Source organism: Cavia porcellus, unplaced genomic scaffold (assembly GCF_034190915.1).
Source record: "Cavia porcellus strain 051 isolate PalLab524CR breed Dunkin Hartley unplaced genomic scaffold, mCavPor4.1 scaffold_17, whole genome shotgun sequence".
In the NCBI taxonomy this organism is placed as follows: Eukaryota; Metazoa; Chordata; class Mammalia; order Rodentia; family Caviidae; genus Cavia; species Cavia porcellus.
Genome location: NW_026947500.1, coordinates 11,422,940 through 11,438,753, shown reverse-complemented (window position 1 = coordinate 11,438,753; position 15,814 = coordinate 11,422,940). Strand labels below are relative to the sequence as shown.

Below are 15,814 nucleotides of genomic sequence, written 5' to 3'. Positions count from 1 at the left end.
ATTAGTGAATGTCTGAGTCTGGTGTGCAAGACACAATGGATAAGTGTTGTAATGCAATAAGAAAATGAATTGATTTAACAGCTGTTTATCTAAACTGTTTATCCAAGAAGCCTTGGAAACATTGCCGAGCTATCTGCCAAGGAGTTCACACTGTCTTTTTTTTTTTTTTTTTTTTTTTTTGTACTAAGACTTGAACTGAGGACCTTGCACTTAGCCAGGTAGGTACTATGCCACTGAGCTGTATTCCTGGTCCTACACCCTCATTTTCACATGTCTTAAATTCATCTGAGCCATTGTCCTTTACACTAGCTCATGTTTACCGGAATAGAAATCCAAAGAGCCATGTGTCCTGAGTCACCCAGGATACCTCTAGATTCATGGTTCTGACGTTTTTAGTCCTTGAGCAATTCTTTATTCATGTACCCTGCATTGTAGTCATGAGCGTGTAAGAGACCAGCCTCATTAATCATGATGGTGTTTGTGCTGGGAAGACGCCTTCCTCATCCTGCTGGTGTGTAGATTTGATGACACACCTGAGGGGTAACTGAGGCTCATTCTGGTCACTTTCAGCACATTAGTGGTTTCATTCCATCCATCCCTTGTCTCACTATGCTGCCAGAGATTTGACATCAAAGATTCAATTCACCTGGTAATTTTATGTACTGCATCTCTCAGATGAAAGTTTAATTAGGAAAGAAAATTAGTTGTGCATTCAGCAACCATTTTTAAATCATCCTAAGCATTGTGCATCCTAAGCTTTGTGCTAGGAGCTGATGACTGGAGAAGTGAGATAGTGTTCTTGTTGTGAGGGGCTGATGGTTCAAGGCCAATGTCAGACAAGGAGCCAGATGTTCCAGATGACAGCAAAGTCTCTGGGGTAAATCAAGTCAATCAGAGAAAGGAGAAGGGGAAAAGGAAGGAATAACAAAAGGCAAAAGTCAAGAAGGAAATAAAGAGTGTAATATGTCAAGAAGTGATAGGAAACCAAACTCGAGAGGTATCTGGGACATATAATGGACCTTTAATTTTAATTAATTGATTAGTGTTTCCCAAATGTGCATGTGTGTGTGTGTATATGTGTGTGTGCATGTGTGTGTGTGGTAAGACATTTGACATCTACACTTTTCCTAAAGTTTATGTATAATAGAGACCATTTGCATTTGCCAGCTTTCCTGTCAGGGGGACAGAGTACCTGCCATATACAATTTAAAGGAGCAATAGGCCGAGGATTTAGCTCAGTGGCTCAAGTTCTTGCCTGATAAGTGCAAGGTCGTGAGTTCGATTCCCGGTACCAAAAGTTTATCTTGGCTCATGGCTTTGGGGGGTTCAGTCTGTGGTCAGCGGGCTCTAGGGCTAAAAGGGAAGAGCCTAGTAGAGAATATATGTTCACCCCTTGGCATCCAGGAGAGATAGGAGAGACAGAGAGAGAGAGAGAGAGAGAGAGAGAGAGAGAGAAAGCCAAGAGACAGCCTCCAGTCTGACTCCACCCCCCAATAACCCATTAAACTATGAACTGATCAATAGGTTAATCTATGATATGTATAGTGTCCCTATGATCCAATCACCATCCACAAGCCTTCCTCTGAACACATGATACTTTGAGGGGCATTTTAGAAGTAAATCATGGTGCCAGTGTTTGCCAAAGCATATGTGTGCGTGTGTATATGACACATATATAAACCTGAGATCTGCTCTTTTTACAAGCTGATAGGTGTGCAATACAGTATTGTGAGGTATAGATACAATGTTATGCAATAGCTCTCTAGAGACATTCATTTTATAGAAGTGAAAATTTATACTTACTGAACTGTACTCCCCCTTTTTTCTCCCTAGCCTCTAGAAACAACATTCTACTCTGGTTCTATGAATTGGCCTATCTTGGACACTCCACATAAGTACAGTCATCTGGTATTTATCTCACTGTCGTGGGCTTATCACACTCAGCATAATGTCTTCCCGCTTAGCCATGTTGTTTCAAATTACCAAATGTCCTTTGTTAAGATGAATAACATTGCACTGGCTGTATGTGCCACATTTTTTTTCATTTTTTTTCCTTCCTTGCTTTCTACTTTTTGAGGGAGGGATGCTAAGGATTAAACCCTGCGCCACATTTTTCTTATGGCACCTCATTTTATTTACCCATCCACCTGCTGATAAACATGTAGACTGTTTTTACATTTCGGCTATTGTGAACAGGGCTGTGATGTGTGTGGGAATGCTGACACCTTTTTAAAATCTTGTCTTCAATTCTTTTGGATACAATACCCCGCAGGAGGACTGCTTGGTTATGTGATAACTCTAGCTGTAATATTTTGATAAATCACTATTTCTGTAGTGACTAAACCTGCTTACGTCCCCAGTGACAGTGTATGAGGATTCCAGATTCTCCACATCTTTGCAAATTCCCTGTTATCTTTTGTGTGTTTTTGGGTTTGATAGTGGCTGCTTCTCATGTAGCTCTGTGTTAAATAAAAATGAACTACATTGAGTATCACTGATTTGTTCCTGGCAGAGGAAAAACTTTCAATTTTTTACTGCTTTGTATGATATTAGCTGTGGACTTCTCATGTGTGGCCCTTATTATGTTGAGATACATTTCTTCTATACCTAGTTTATCAGGATCTTGTAACAGAAAGAAATGACATAGGAAACTAATAAAAAAAAGTTGATGAGATTTGTTTATTTGTGCTGGTGGGGATCAGACCCAGGGCCTTGACTTTATTAGGCAAGTACTCTACTATTGAGCTACATCTGCAGCTGAACTGGGTTTTTTCTTCCACAGTTAAAACAGAGAAACCCTTAGCTAGAAGAAAAAAAGAGAAAGCCTCAAATGAATCAAGAGAAAAACGAGAGAGACATTACAAATGATGCCAAGAAATATAAAGAATTGCAAAAGATTGTTATGACCAATTACATGACAACAAATTGCATAATCTAGAAGAAATGAATAAATATCTGGAAATACACACTCTACCAAGACTGCATCATGAAGAAACAGAAAACCTAAAAAGACTTGTAGCAAATAAGTAAGTTGAGGCAATAATCTGAAAAGTCCTAATAAAAAAGGCTCAGAGCCAGGTGACTTCACTGTTGAGTTGTACTTTAAAAATTAACACCAACTCTTCTTAAACTCTTCCAAAAAGCTGAAGAGGGAACACTCCCAAATTCATTTTATGAGACCCACATCATCCTGACACCAAGGGCAGACAAAGAAAAAAAAATAAGAGTAAAAACTGTACATCAGTCCCTTTGCCAGGTGTACTCAGCCACTAAGCAAGAACCTTCCTCAGAATCAAAGAGGGTTGGGAATACAGCTCCCCGAAGCCCCTGAATCCAATCCCCAGGGCTGCAAAATAACTAAAACAAAGTAAAACAAAACAAAGCAAAACAAAAAAATCAAACCTATCTTTGATGAACATAGATGTCAGAACCTTCATTCAACAAAATACTAACAGATGAAATTTAATAATACATTAAAACTATCATACACGATGACCCTGGATGCAAAGATAGTTCTGAATACCCAAAAGCATTAATGTGATTCCACATAAAGAATGAAAACCACACAATCATCTCAACATATACAGAAAAGAACATTTGACAAAATTCAACATCCTAAACACATTTTAAGGAGTGTTTGTTCTTTGTAATGATCAATTATTTTGGCCTAGAAAGAGGGTTAGTGACCAGGGTAAAATGTTCCCAGAGCACTGAATCCTGAGCACAGAGTGCTGAGCACAGTACCCACACACATGCAGATGTTTCCTGAGGAGTGAACATAGGACCACGTTGTATGAAGGGCATTTAAAAAAGCAGGCACTTGGGCTCTGTATCCAAATTATTTTAATAAAACCAGGAGAGACAGGGATTGGAAATCTTTTTCTAAAATAGAAAGTCTCACTTGAATTTGAGTACCATTTATGTAGTGAGCAATTACCTTGACTTATACTATTACATCTGTACCCAGTGCCCTGGTGAAGATTTGTTCACAGTGGGTTTTTTTTTCACTTCTGTCAGTACACTGGGAGACAGTGGGTTTTAAACAAGCCCATCAGTTGAGGACTGCAAAACTGTTCAACAATTTCGAGTGTCATTTTATTAGTTTCTGTTTCATTATCCACTGCTTTGTCTGTAGGCCAAGCGTCAGTTGAGCTTTCTGGTCTTCAGAACACCCCACAATACAAGCAGGATGTGGCATCATTATTATGATTCTAGCTCCTGGGAGGCTGAGTCAGGAGGATCACCATGAGTTCAAGGGCAGCCTGGGTTGCATAATGAGTTTGAACCTGGACTATATAATGAAAGCCTATCTAAAAAATATTATGTGAATAAATTAATGGGTGTATATTTCCTTCGAATGATGCTGGTTTTTACTAAGTACTTAATAAATATTAATCAGTACAATAGTATTATTCAGAGAAGGCAAAACATCTGCAGAGAAGTGATGCTTCTTTTTCAGACAAGAGTCTAGTTCATAGAGTCAAGTGCTCATTTAGTTAGCGAAGATGGCTGGAGGTGATGCTTAGGGCAAAGGAAGAGCAAGGTACTGCGTAAGATTCCTGCAGTGTGTGACATGGACCATATGTCCTTGTTTTCCTGCACAGAGAATATAAGATGAGGTATGCCTTTACTTTTGACTGTTTAAATTGTTGCTTGTATCAGCATAAATGCCCTATCTTAGATGACTGTTTAGTTAGGCCTTTCTTTATTCCCCTACAACACAGACACACAAAGAATAAAAGCCATTGGACGCTTTTTAGGTTGTTGTGAATGATCTGTTGAACTCTAAACTTGGGAAAGCAGGTACAGTTTTCATGAGCACGGAGCTTGTCAGCCACAAAAGAATCCTTAGTTGCAATAGCAGAATAGTAGAATTCTTAGTTGTAATGGGCGAATAGAAAGAGAATGAAAAAGTAGTTTCTTGAGCATGGTGGAAAGGAGAGAAAGTTCTTTTTCTTCTTGGCGTCAATCATCTATTACATGCAAAAGAAATGACTGGGTCTATAGAACCAGAATCCACAATGCCAGCATTCTGTAATAATGGTCCCTTTCATATACAGGTCTCATAGCAGTTTGCAGACACTGAGCCTCACATACTCAGGCAGCTCACACTGAGCTTTTATTTACTCCTTTTTCTTTTGTTTGTACTGAGGCCAATCAGAGCAGGGAATTTTTGAACAGTTACTTAAAGCTACAAAGATAGCATTTGAACCCAGTACCGACAACAGTCTGTGGACTAACAAGGATGGAGCACAACACATGGTGGGCTGACAAGTGATTCATAGTTATGGTTTTATTTATTATTATTATTATTATTATTATTATTATTATTATTATTATTTAGAAAATGTCTACTTATGTAGTTCAGGCTGGCCTTGAACCCACTGTGTCCAGACTGGTCTCAAACTCAAACAGATCCTTCTGCCTCAGCCTCATGAGTGCTTAGAGGACAGGTGTGCGCCACCACAATTGGCAGTTACTGTTTTATGGAGCAGGAAGTGATCTCCAGGAAGTGACTAACTCAGAAAGGAATGAGCCAGGATGTCAGGAAACATCCTGGGATCCTGATGTGCAATGCCTGGCATCTCTCATCACCACACTGCATCTGGCTTAGCTTTGCCCGAGTTCCCAGATGAACACAGTGGAATTGCAACTCACACCTACTAGCTCTCGGCTCCTCTTGAAACACTGTGAACTGGCCACTTAGAATTTATGATGAAGGGGAGGAGTGGGTATGCTCTTGGTGAACAGAAGGGTCAGCCGATTACCAGCAGGCTTCAGTGATATCAAGAGGGAAAAGTGACATTAGTTTTCTCACCTACCATCGTGGTTCCATTTAGAAAGGAAAGAGAAAGTCGGGTGTGATGGAGCATGCTTGTAATCCCAGAACTCAGGAGGCTGAGGCTAGAGGATTACTGCCAGTTCTAGGCCAGCCTGGGATAGATAGCGAGTTTAGGACCAGCTCCAGCTACACAATGAGAGCCTGTCTCAAAAACAAAAACAAAAACAAAAATAAACAACAACAACAGAAAGCAAAAAAGAACCAAAGCACCAGCTAGATCCAAGCAGAGACTCTGATGGCTAATTGTGAGAGCTCCACCCAAGACATAAGCAGGCCCACACTCATTAGGAACCAAAGAAACCTTCAGCTCTCACCCAAACTACCGAAGGAGGACTAAAAGTAATTAGAAAAACCACTTTCTTCACTCAATTTAAAGATGAAGTTTTAAAGATTATGCATGCGTATTTTCTCTTAAAGGGAATAAGCATGAGAAGGTGTGAGTGGCTGGGAGGCCCTGTAAAGGCAGACGTGAGTTGTGGGTGCAGACAGGGTCTCCCAGGTTGGGGGTGCAGAAGAAGTTTCTCAGCTACTTGGAGGCTGAGATGAAGGTGGATGGCTGGAGCCAGAATTCCAGACCAGCCTGGGAAAACTTTCCAAAAGTCTCATGGGCGGCAAAAATTACCATATTTCTGAGGCTGAATCAAAACATAGAAGTATCAGCAAATCATTCACTTTTTCCAAGAGCTAAGTTCCAAGATGCAGAAGTAATGTATTAGCACAGATAAATCTAAGAGGAATAATTAACCTTTTTAAAAATAAACATCAGGTGGAAGTAGGAAACAGAAAGAAAGAAATACTGGGTATCATCAGTTTTATCATAAATTGCTTCAGTTCACTAAAAACAAATATTTTACCTAGGACCGAGTCCATAACTCTAGCCAAATAATAATGCAAATCAGGTACGTACAAATATTTATTTTCATTAAATGATTTTAAAATGACAACAGTTTATATAGCTACACAGTGCTGATAGATGTGGTTATGCTTACATTCTTGTCCACTCCAACATTTTGGAAATGGTAAGATAGCCTTGCCTTGGTTAAAAAACAACAAATTTATTGGTTCATGTTGAGCTCACAAACTGTATTGTGGTAGTGGTCATAATTTAGCTGTAAAGATCTCCACATGCCCTTTAAGTTATCAAAATTATATTTGATACATTTAAAAAACACTTTGAGATAATTTTAATGGTGTTATTTATTGCCCTGTAAGCCTTGAAAATTTGGGAAATCACATACAAAAGTTAATCTTTTAGCACATGCAATTTACAAGAGAAAGCTATGCTTTTTTTTTTTTTTGTCTTTTTCCTTTTTACCGGTACCTGGGATCAAACTCACGGCTGCCTGCTTGCAAGGCAGGTGCTTATGCCGCTGAGCTAAATCCCCAGCCCGAATAAAGCTATTCTTGTGGATTGCATTCCAACAATTTGTGAAAAAGGAAGTGTGACCTGGGCATAACGTTTCCTCTTCTTGTAATGTCTTGTGAGGAGTGTGTCCCTCACCAATTACAGAGGGTCCCTTGGGTCTCAGAACTTTCCACAGCGCTTAGGTCTCTATGACGATGCACCTGCCCGCTGAGGCAGAAATAGGTGGTAAGTTGGTGGCAGGCCAGGACAACCATCAGGGAGAAGCTTTGGTTCCAGAAAACCACACGGTTCTTCAGTTTTTGCGACAGGCTGATCCACTTGGCCAAGAATCTATCTTCCAGAGCCACCTGGGCCAGGCTGTCCTGAGTTCCCACCTGCAGGAAAGTTCTAGCAGGCTACCAGTTCTGGACATGGCAGTGTTTCCGATGGGCGTCACTGTGCTGGGAGCTGGGGGCTCCCTCTGGGATGCCGCTTGTGTTGATGCTTAAGCTTCCCCCTCCGATGCCCTTTGGCGGCATGATGAGGTGAGAGGAGCCCCTTTAGCCCAGCCTTGGTCTCATGCAGCCCTTCAGCATCCCAGTTCAGATTACACTCCAGGGCAGCCGCAGGTGCCAGGGGAGGTAAGTCACCCACGCTCTCTTGGTCTGTAACAGGCATCTTGCTAAACAAGTGCTTGGATGGGGGCTGTAATAGGATTGGGGGCTGAGGTGTCATTGTGCTTGGAGGATGCTCACTGGCCTGCTCTCCAGGATACCTGGAGGCTTCCCCAACAGCTCTGACCTCACTGCATGCCTTTTTTTTTCTCACTGAATTCCACCTCTAGGTTACAAGTTCTGGGTCTCAGCGGTGATGTGGTCCAGCACACAGTTGTTGCACATTTTATCTCTCAGTTAAATGATTGAGGAAATTACACTAGCATCTGATTCCGTTAGAGAACATTGAGGTCACAGTACTGCCTTCATATCCCAGCTCCACCACTTAACTGTGTGTCCCAGGGCAAGTCACTTAACCTATGTCTGCCTCATCTTTTTCCTACCTGTGAAAGGGAAGCAGAAAGAGTCTCGAGGCACTTTCAAGTAGACCTTTCTGTTTCCTGCACATGTCAGCAAATGCTATTAACCAGCAAAAGGGGGAAGTAAGATTATCCTTAGGACCCATTTGTCCCTAAGCGAATGCAAAGCAAAGCAGACGAGAGCTTTTTAGTGCAGTGGCGCCCTTGCCCTGCCTGGGGTTGAGATATGAGGCCATCAGAAGTGGACATCAAAGCAGAGAGAAGGGCAGTGCCTGCGGGTGGAAGGCGCACTGGGATATTCTGGATCTGTAGTACATTTCACAGCCGCGTTTGCTCACGATGTGGAAAATGGGTACTTTACTAACCCAAGTGGAGTTTGGAGCTGAGGAAGTAGAAGCACTGCAGGTTGTAATGGTCAGGATGTTGATACCCCTCCGTTACGCTCTATACTTACAGCTCTGTGGGAGAGAAGACACAGCAGGAGGAGAGTGAGATGTAGGGGTTTGGGTTCAGGAAGGAAGAGACACATTACAGAGAAGAGAAGGAGGTTCTTCTCTCCTAGAAATGAACTAAGGCTTTTATGAACAGACAATTACAGTGAATCACGGCGTGGCAGGAGATCAAATGGCAGACACGGCACAAACAAGCTCTCATGCTCCATTCAGCAGCGTAATGAATCAGATAGCAAGCAGCCGCGGCTGCCAAAGCAGTGTAGAATCTCCTTTTCATTTCTGATCGCTGTCTCCTCTTGCTGAACTTGATGAACCCGCCGTTTCAAAAGAAGTCATTAAAAAAATGTTGTTAAGTTTTTGGTAATTAAAAAATAGAAAGGTAGAAATAATTGCCCCAATCTTCGCTGCAACAAAAACAAATTACAGGGATATATTAACGTCAGGTGCCCCGTGCCGAGGAGTCACATACGTGGTGAACTGAGTGTCAGAGGACTGAGAAGCTGAGATGCACCACAGTGCGTTTCTATAGAGCACCCCCTGCCCGTTTCAGTGTCAGAGGGGAAGGCTGCTGGCTCCTGTCGGCTCACACCCAGATGAGTGTGTTCAAAGCCCTGTCACTGACTGTGCCCTGGCTGACTTGCCCAGCAAGAACATGCCTGTAATGCTGTGTTTTGCTTGGGTCTGGTTGGAAAGTCAGTCCTCTCTGCATCCTTGACAGGGATAAATGTCTCAAGATAATACATCGGTCCGAAGTGGAGATGAGAGCCGGGCATGGTGGCATACGCTTGGAGTCCTAGCACTGGGGAGGCTGAGGCAGGAAGATCACCTCGAGTTAGAGACAGACAGACAGACAATGACCAGAAGATTTGGCTCTCTTCCTTCGACATTGATAGAGTAACATTATTCTATCATGTATTTTATGAGGTCTGTCCTGTTTTTTCTTTGAATTCTTTTCTTTCTTTTGTATGAACTTTTCCCCTTTTAATTATTTTTCTATGAGTTTGAAAATTACATCACTTATTTCTACTTTTTAAAGGCTACTCCACAAATTTAGCATGCAGACTTGAAATAAAATGTCTTTTTGTTTCTTTCCCTGAAATTGCCAAGCATTTAGAACACACAGCACTATTATCCCATTAGTGTGCTTCGGTCATGCATTTACCTTTTTTAAAAAATCCCCCAACCACTATAATATACTGAGTGATTTCTATCATTATTCATAGAGGGAGCATCCCTACCTATCTACTCCTGTATTTGCTGTTCATTTTGGATTAAATCTCAGTTCTGTCACCTGGGTGGTTATCTATCTACTCAGAGAAAATACTGGACCTTTTCCTTTGAGGTCTGTGAGGGTCTGCTGTTGTTGGAGTGTGTGAGATGTCTTTGTTTCACACTTAGACTTGAGAGAATTTTGCAGATACAGAAGTCTGTGGTCACTTTCTCTAGGGCAGTGACAATGCTCTCGCTTCTATTTCATTGTACAAAAGTAAGTGTTCAGGTTGTCAGTCCTGAAGGCAGTCTATGTTTTTCTCTGGCTGCTTAGATCTCTTCTTTGTCTTTATGGCTATGTAATATATATCTGGGTATGTTGAGGTACAGATTTCTTTTTATTTTATGCCACAGGGTTTCTGGAATCTGTGGATGGGCCTTTTCATTAGTTCTGAAATTTCATTTTCTCTTTATCATATTGCTTCTAACACTTTTTTGGGGAATCCTGAAAAGATACCATGTTACACATTTCCCATCAATCTTATTAACCTCACTTTAGTATTTTCCACTTAAAAATCTGTCAGTATTACACTTAGGCTATTTTGCAGATCTAGCTGTTTAATATGTTTTCACATGGATCTAAATGACTCTTAAATCTGTCCACTAAGTTTTTACTTTCAATTACTTTTTCATTCCAGAAATTCTATTTGGTTCTTAAACATTTTTTTTTTTTGAGTCAGAGTTTTGCCCTGCCTTTCAGGGTTCCCTTGAACTTACAGGTAGCCCAGGCTGCTTTGAACTCACGGTGATTCTCCTGCCTCAGCCTTCCGAGTGCTGGGATTACAGGTGTGCACCACCATACCGAGCTAAATTTTTAATATTAGTTTGATAGTATTTTAGAGTCCCTTACTCTTCAATCCTTTTTTTTAAATGTTAAGAACATTAAATATATTCCTCTGAAGAATCTCATTTTTTTGTGGATCTGATTCTGTTGTCTATATTTTTGTATACTCAAAGTCCCTTATTTCCTTGCAAGTCTTACGATTTTTGAACATGAATATGTACTTTTTGGACATTTATAGTGTTCTTTTGAGGTCAAGGCTGGAGGAGGGTCTATGAAGAAGGTACATATTTACTTCTTTTTTTTGTCTTTTTCCTTTTTATCGGTACCAGGGATCGAACTCATGACTGCCTGCTTGCAAGGCAGGCGCTTATGCTGCTGAGCTAAATCCCCAGCCCTTAACAAATATCTTTTTTTTTTTTTTTTTTTGTACATATTTACTTCTACTGGGAGGCAGATGGCACTACTTACTTCAGACAACCTTAAGCTAACTCTAAACTTGAGGTTTCTGGATTGTCCGGGTAGAGAAAATTCAGACTGCAAATTCTAAGAGTCATCTTTTACTGGGTTATCAAATTTGGGAGGAGATTGTAATTTTTTTTTACTTTTTTTGAGACAGGATCTTCCCATGCAGTTCAGTGGCCTTGAACTCTCAGTGGTCTTCCAGCCTCAGCCTTCCAAGTGCTGGGGTTATAGGCATGTGCCACCATGACTGGCCTGCTCTCTGTTAAAGTTTGAGAAAAATATTTTCCTTGCAGTCTCTTATAGAAGTGTGTGTGTGCGTGTGCATGTTTAAACATCAACCTTACACTGAAACTTAGGTAGTTTGGGGCCCCAGCTACAGCTGAATGATGTATTAAATTCCGTACCTCGGACAGGCTTTGGGCATTCTCTCCTACCCCTGTGACCACACAAACTTTCAGAGTGAAGCCTGAAGATCCTTCAAGGTAAAACTTTGGCTCTCCCCACTTTCCTCTTTAGGTTGCCATTTTCATGTACTTTTTGCCCCTTGAGTTTCCAAATTCTTTTAGTTTTAGGCAGAATTTTTAGGTATTTGTAGTTTGAGTAGGTATCTGATCTTCCACACCCCTGACAAAGAATACTATGACTTTCACAATAGTAAAAAGTTATCTGTGATAATTTTTAATGATTATTTTCCCTCCTCCAAACATGGACCTGTTTTCTGCTCCTCTTCCTCTTTTAGACAGTGTCTTGTTATGTATCTGAGAATTGGGCTTGAACTCAAAGCATAGCTCAAGCTGGCCTTAAACTTGTCATCCTCCTGCCTCAGCCTTCCAGGTGCTGGGATTACAGGTGCACACCACTACATCAATTTGTCATAAAGCCTTAGAACAAAGTGGACAGAAATTTTAGAAACAGGAAGTCAGGTCTAGGGTTCTGCCAGTTCTTATTCCTCAATTAGAGCAGAATCTAACAGTTTTATGCCAGTTTTGTGTAACATACTGTTATAATTAGTATAATGAATGTATCAGAAATGCCATAGGGACCTCATCAAAAGCTTCTTCATTCCTGGACTTCAAGGATATCTTACAGTAAAGCCTCCCGGATGCCTTGGCAGATCAACAGAGGCCCAGTGTCAGAGCACGAGGGAAAATGGAGGATGCTCGATACTGGAGATTACAGAAAATATCCAAACCTTACTTTTTTTTTGTCTTTTTCTTTTTTATTGGTACCAGGGATTGAACTCATGACCACACACCTGCAAGTGAGGCGCTTATGCCGCTGAGCTAAACCCCCAGCCCCTTCCAAACTTTACTTAATGGGGAAAACTGTCCTTAATCAACATATCCAACTTACTGATAAGTCATAAAATGCCCTGGATCAAATTTTATTTTTTCTGTGTCCATTCTCCAAGGGTGACATGACAGGGGGGTGAGTATGGTATCCAAGGAGACTAAGAGCTGCGGCTCCTGGGCCGCCCTGCTTCACCAGATCCTGGCCTCAAGTCCTTCAGCGTGTGAAGGCACTGCAGGAGAGAAAGGCCAAGGCTGCAGGGCAAAGTACGAAGCATGCTTTGAGGAAAAACAGCGACAACTACCAATTCCCTTGATAGGGTTTTTTTCTTGGCTTCAAAATTTAGAAGTTGTATAGGTGGTCTGATAGAGCCTGAGTTTTTACCTTTAGAGATGCACTTGCTTGACTTGTGACTTTACAAAGCCTTTAAAAATGGACCACGGGGTGCAGGAACACTCAATCGGTGGCACCGGCCACCTGAAGTGGTGGGGCTGTGGCAGACTCCAGGACACGACCCATGTGGAGGAGAGACACTGCTCTGAGGCTCAGCCAGTGGTTCAGCTGCGGGAATGTGGAGGTTAGCGTTTTTTTTAAAAGTTGGAAATCAGCATTTTAAAGAGAAATATCATGATTTGAAGGCAATAATCTCCCTAGTAAGCCAAACTAAATCCAGCCACTGGCTGGGCACCGTCTATGACCTATGTGTTGCCCTAGACACCCATGGTGAAAGAACCTGTGCTGGAGAGAGTTTCCAGGCAGAGCAGAGAGGAGAGAAGTGCAGGGACATCCACGCAGAGCACAAGGGGACAGGGAGTGAAGCAGCGAGGGGAGAGAAGATGGCACTGAAATCTCCATCAGTGTGGGCAGACGCCCGGTGTGGAAGAACAAGACCGACCTTCCTAGGTCAGCATGGTTCACCCCAAATGTGACATTTTTTCATTTTTTTCCATATGGAATTCGTAAGACAATGTAGAAAATATTTTCAGAAACGAAGTACAATATCCCTGAAAGATCAGTTTTTAATACTTATGAAAGCTACTTGTAGGTTTTTTCTGGTTTTTAGTTACACAGATTTCTAAAGACTTCCAGTAGGCCACATTCCTTAGTTGTGTCACACTCTCTTTTAAAAATATTTGAGAATATATGATGTGAACTTAAGACAGAATTTTCACCAGGTTCTGCAGGTGAGATCTTGATGAACTTGTTCACCACCTTCAGGACAGCAAACGCCATTATTCCTCAATTCCTTGTGCTAATAAACGTTGCTACTTTTATTCCTTGTGGGTACTGGGGAATAACCCAAGGCCTTCACACAGAGCTACATCCCCAGCCTTCATTTTCTGAGTCTTGTTACGTTATTTAGGCTGGCTTTGAACTTGGATCCTTCTGCTTCAGCCTCCCAGAGGGCTGGGGTTACAGACATGTAGCTCCATGTTTGGCTTTGTTGCCGCTTCTGTATGAGCTCACTGTGGCATCTCCCCCGCTTCCCCAGGACAGCTTTTTCTATCCCTGGGAAGAAGAGGTACAGAGACTACAGCAATGGAGAGCTACCAGATGTGCACAAGAAACTGCCGTCCAGTGCAGGAGAGGACAGAGCCGTGCTGCTGGGGCTTGCTATGATGGCTTTCTCAGTCCTGATGTTCTTCTTGCTTGGAACAAAGATCCTGAAACCTTTCATACTCAGGTAAGAAACAGAGACACAAGATCCAGTTTCCAATCTGGGTCCAACCTAGGTCCTCTGATAAAGGAGGTGAGGCCCCTTTGGTTTCTCCAGGGCCGGCTCTCCTGACAGTGGTCTAGGATGGGAGGTGGAATTGTCTGTTCCTCTGTCCATGATGGGAAGCAGCTGGAGATGGAGAAGGAAGCGTTAAAGTGGAAGCTACTCCTTTAATCTCTGTCCTCTAATCTCACAATCCACCTCCATCACAACACTTAGATAACCATTTCGGTCATAAATTTTCCCTTTGAGATGTCAATTTCCTAGGAAGAAGGGTCATCAGGAGGAAGTGAGTCATCTTTTTGTTTTCATTTACTGATTCATTTTTGAGACAGTGTCTCACTAGGTAGTTCAGTTGGCTTTGAACTATGCAGCCTAAGCTTGTCTAGAACTCAGGATGACCTTCCTGCCTTAAGACTCCCGTGCTGGGATTACAGGGATGTGCCAATCATGCCCAGGTTTTTTACTTTTCAGATTAATTTCCTGCCATTCCTGAGTTACCAGTCTTTGGAAAAAAAATGAAGAGGTCACCATGTTATGCAGCACCACTGATAGGATCCTGGGGGAGTTTTCTAGAGGCATTCCTTTCCAGAGGAGACATGTTTCTGGGAAGGATTTCTGGGAGTTTCCTCTCCAGATGCTTCTAGATATCAAGATGCTGCCCACATTTGTACCTTGGTCCTGTGGGCTGTGAGGTCCTTCATCATCCCTGAAGCCACCAACATCAGGTGGAGTCCCCCATCCTTGCATCACACGCTCTCCCACTGCCCCTGTTCCCGCATCTCTTGAGCTCCACGCCGGCAATGTTTGTGTCCTAGGCCTTGAGAGTCAGGTTAAAATGCACAGTGGCCTCAGGTTTATTGATAAAGAAAAATTATTACTTAGGATCATGAATGAGAATAGGGTATGAACCTAGCTAACAATGGTTTTCAAGATTCTGGCTTAAAGCTTGTTTCAAACTTCTTGTTTAAGGCAAGAGGAAATAAACACAGGACCCCCAAGATGAGAGGTGGTCTCAAAACTGATCCCAGGATTTCCTCTTGCCTTCACTTACTTTATCCTGGACCTGTTTTCTAATTATTTCATATGCACACAGCCTTCCTCCATACTGCCACATTTTCACAGCAAGAACTTTGTCTACCATTTCTATGCACGGCCTGTATATGTAGTACATGTGCAATCTCCAATAACGTTTTCATAGTGAAGTTTGATCAGTACACTTACAGAACTGTGCTTCTGTTTTGAAGAACATAAAGAGGACAAGGATGTAGCTCCTAACTTGAAGGAACTTACAGGTAGCAAAGCTATAGTAAGTATTCTACTACGTAAAGATTTGCCAAGCACTTGCATTTGACTTTTGGGAGTGCAGTGTGTGTAAGGAACTGTACCTGGTTATTAGGACTCTTGCAGGCCGTGCTGTCTCCTCCCAAAGGATAAGGGGCATCTTGAAGTGATGAAACATGAAGTGATGAGACTTCCGAGTATGAAATGTAGTGATGCAATACTTAGGGTAACATCACTTAAGGTGTGTCTCCAAATAACTGCACCTTACATACTATTAGATATAGATTTTTGGGTCTCAGTTTACCCACTGAGCCAGAATCTCTGCAAGTGAAGCTT

The 15,814-nt window shown here is 41.9% G+C and overlaps 1 protein-coding gene across 5 annotated transcripts in view; it reads left to right on the top strand.

The window, feature by feature from the left end:
- Window positions 1-15,814, top strand: part of Kcnmb3 (potassium calcium-activated channel subfamily M regulatory beta subunit 3) — an 88,910-nt gene that overhangs the window by 63,990 nt on the left and 9,106 nt on the right. For 4 of the 5 annotated variants that reach the window (XM_063227209.1, XM_063227210.1, XM_063227212.1 and 1 more), the window contains one exon: window positions 13,970-14,161. In XM_063227209.1, the coding sequence (XP_063083279.1) occupies window positions 13,970-14,161 (192 nt within the window). Of the gene's footprint in view, window positions 1-7,137; window positions 7,829-13,969; window positions 14,162-15,814 lie in introns of those variants that run through there. The other variant, XM_003467544.5, reaches the window with a different exon arrangement.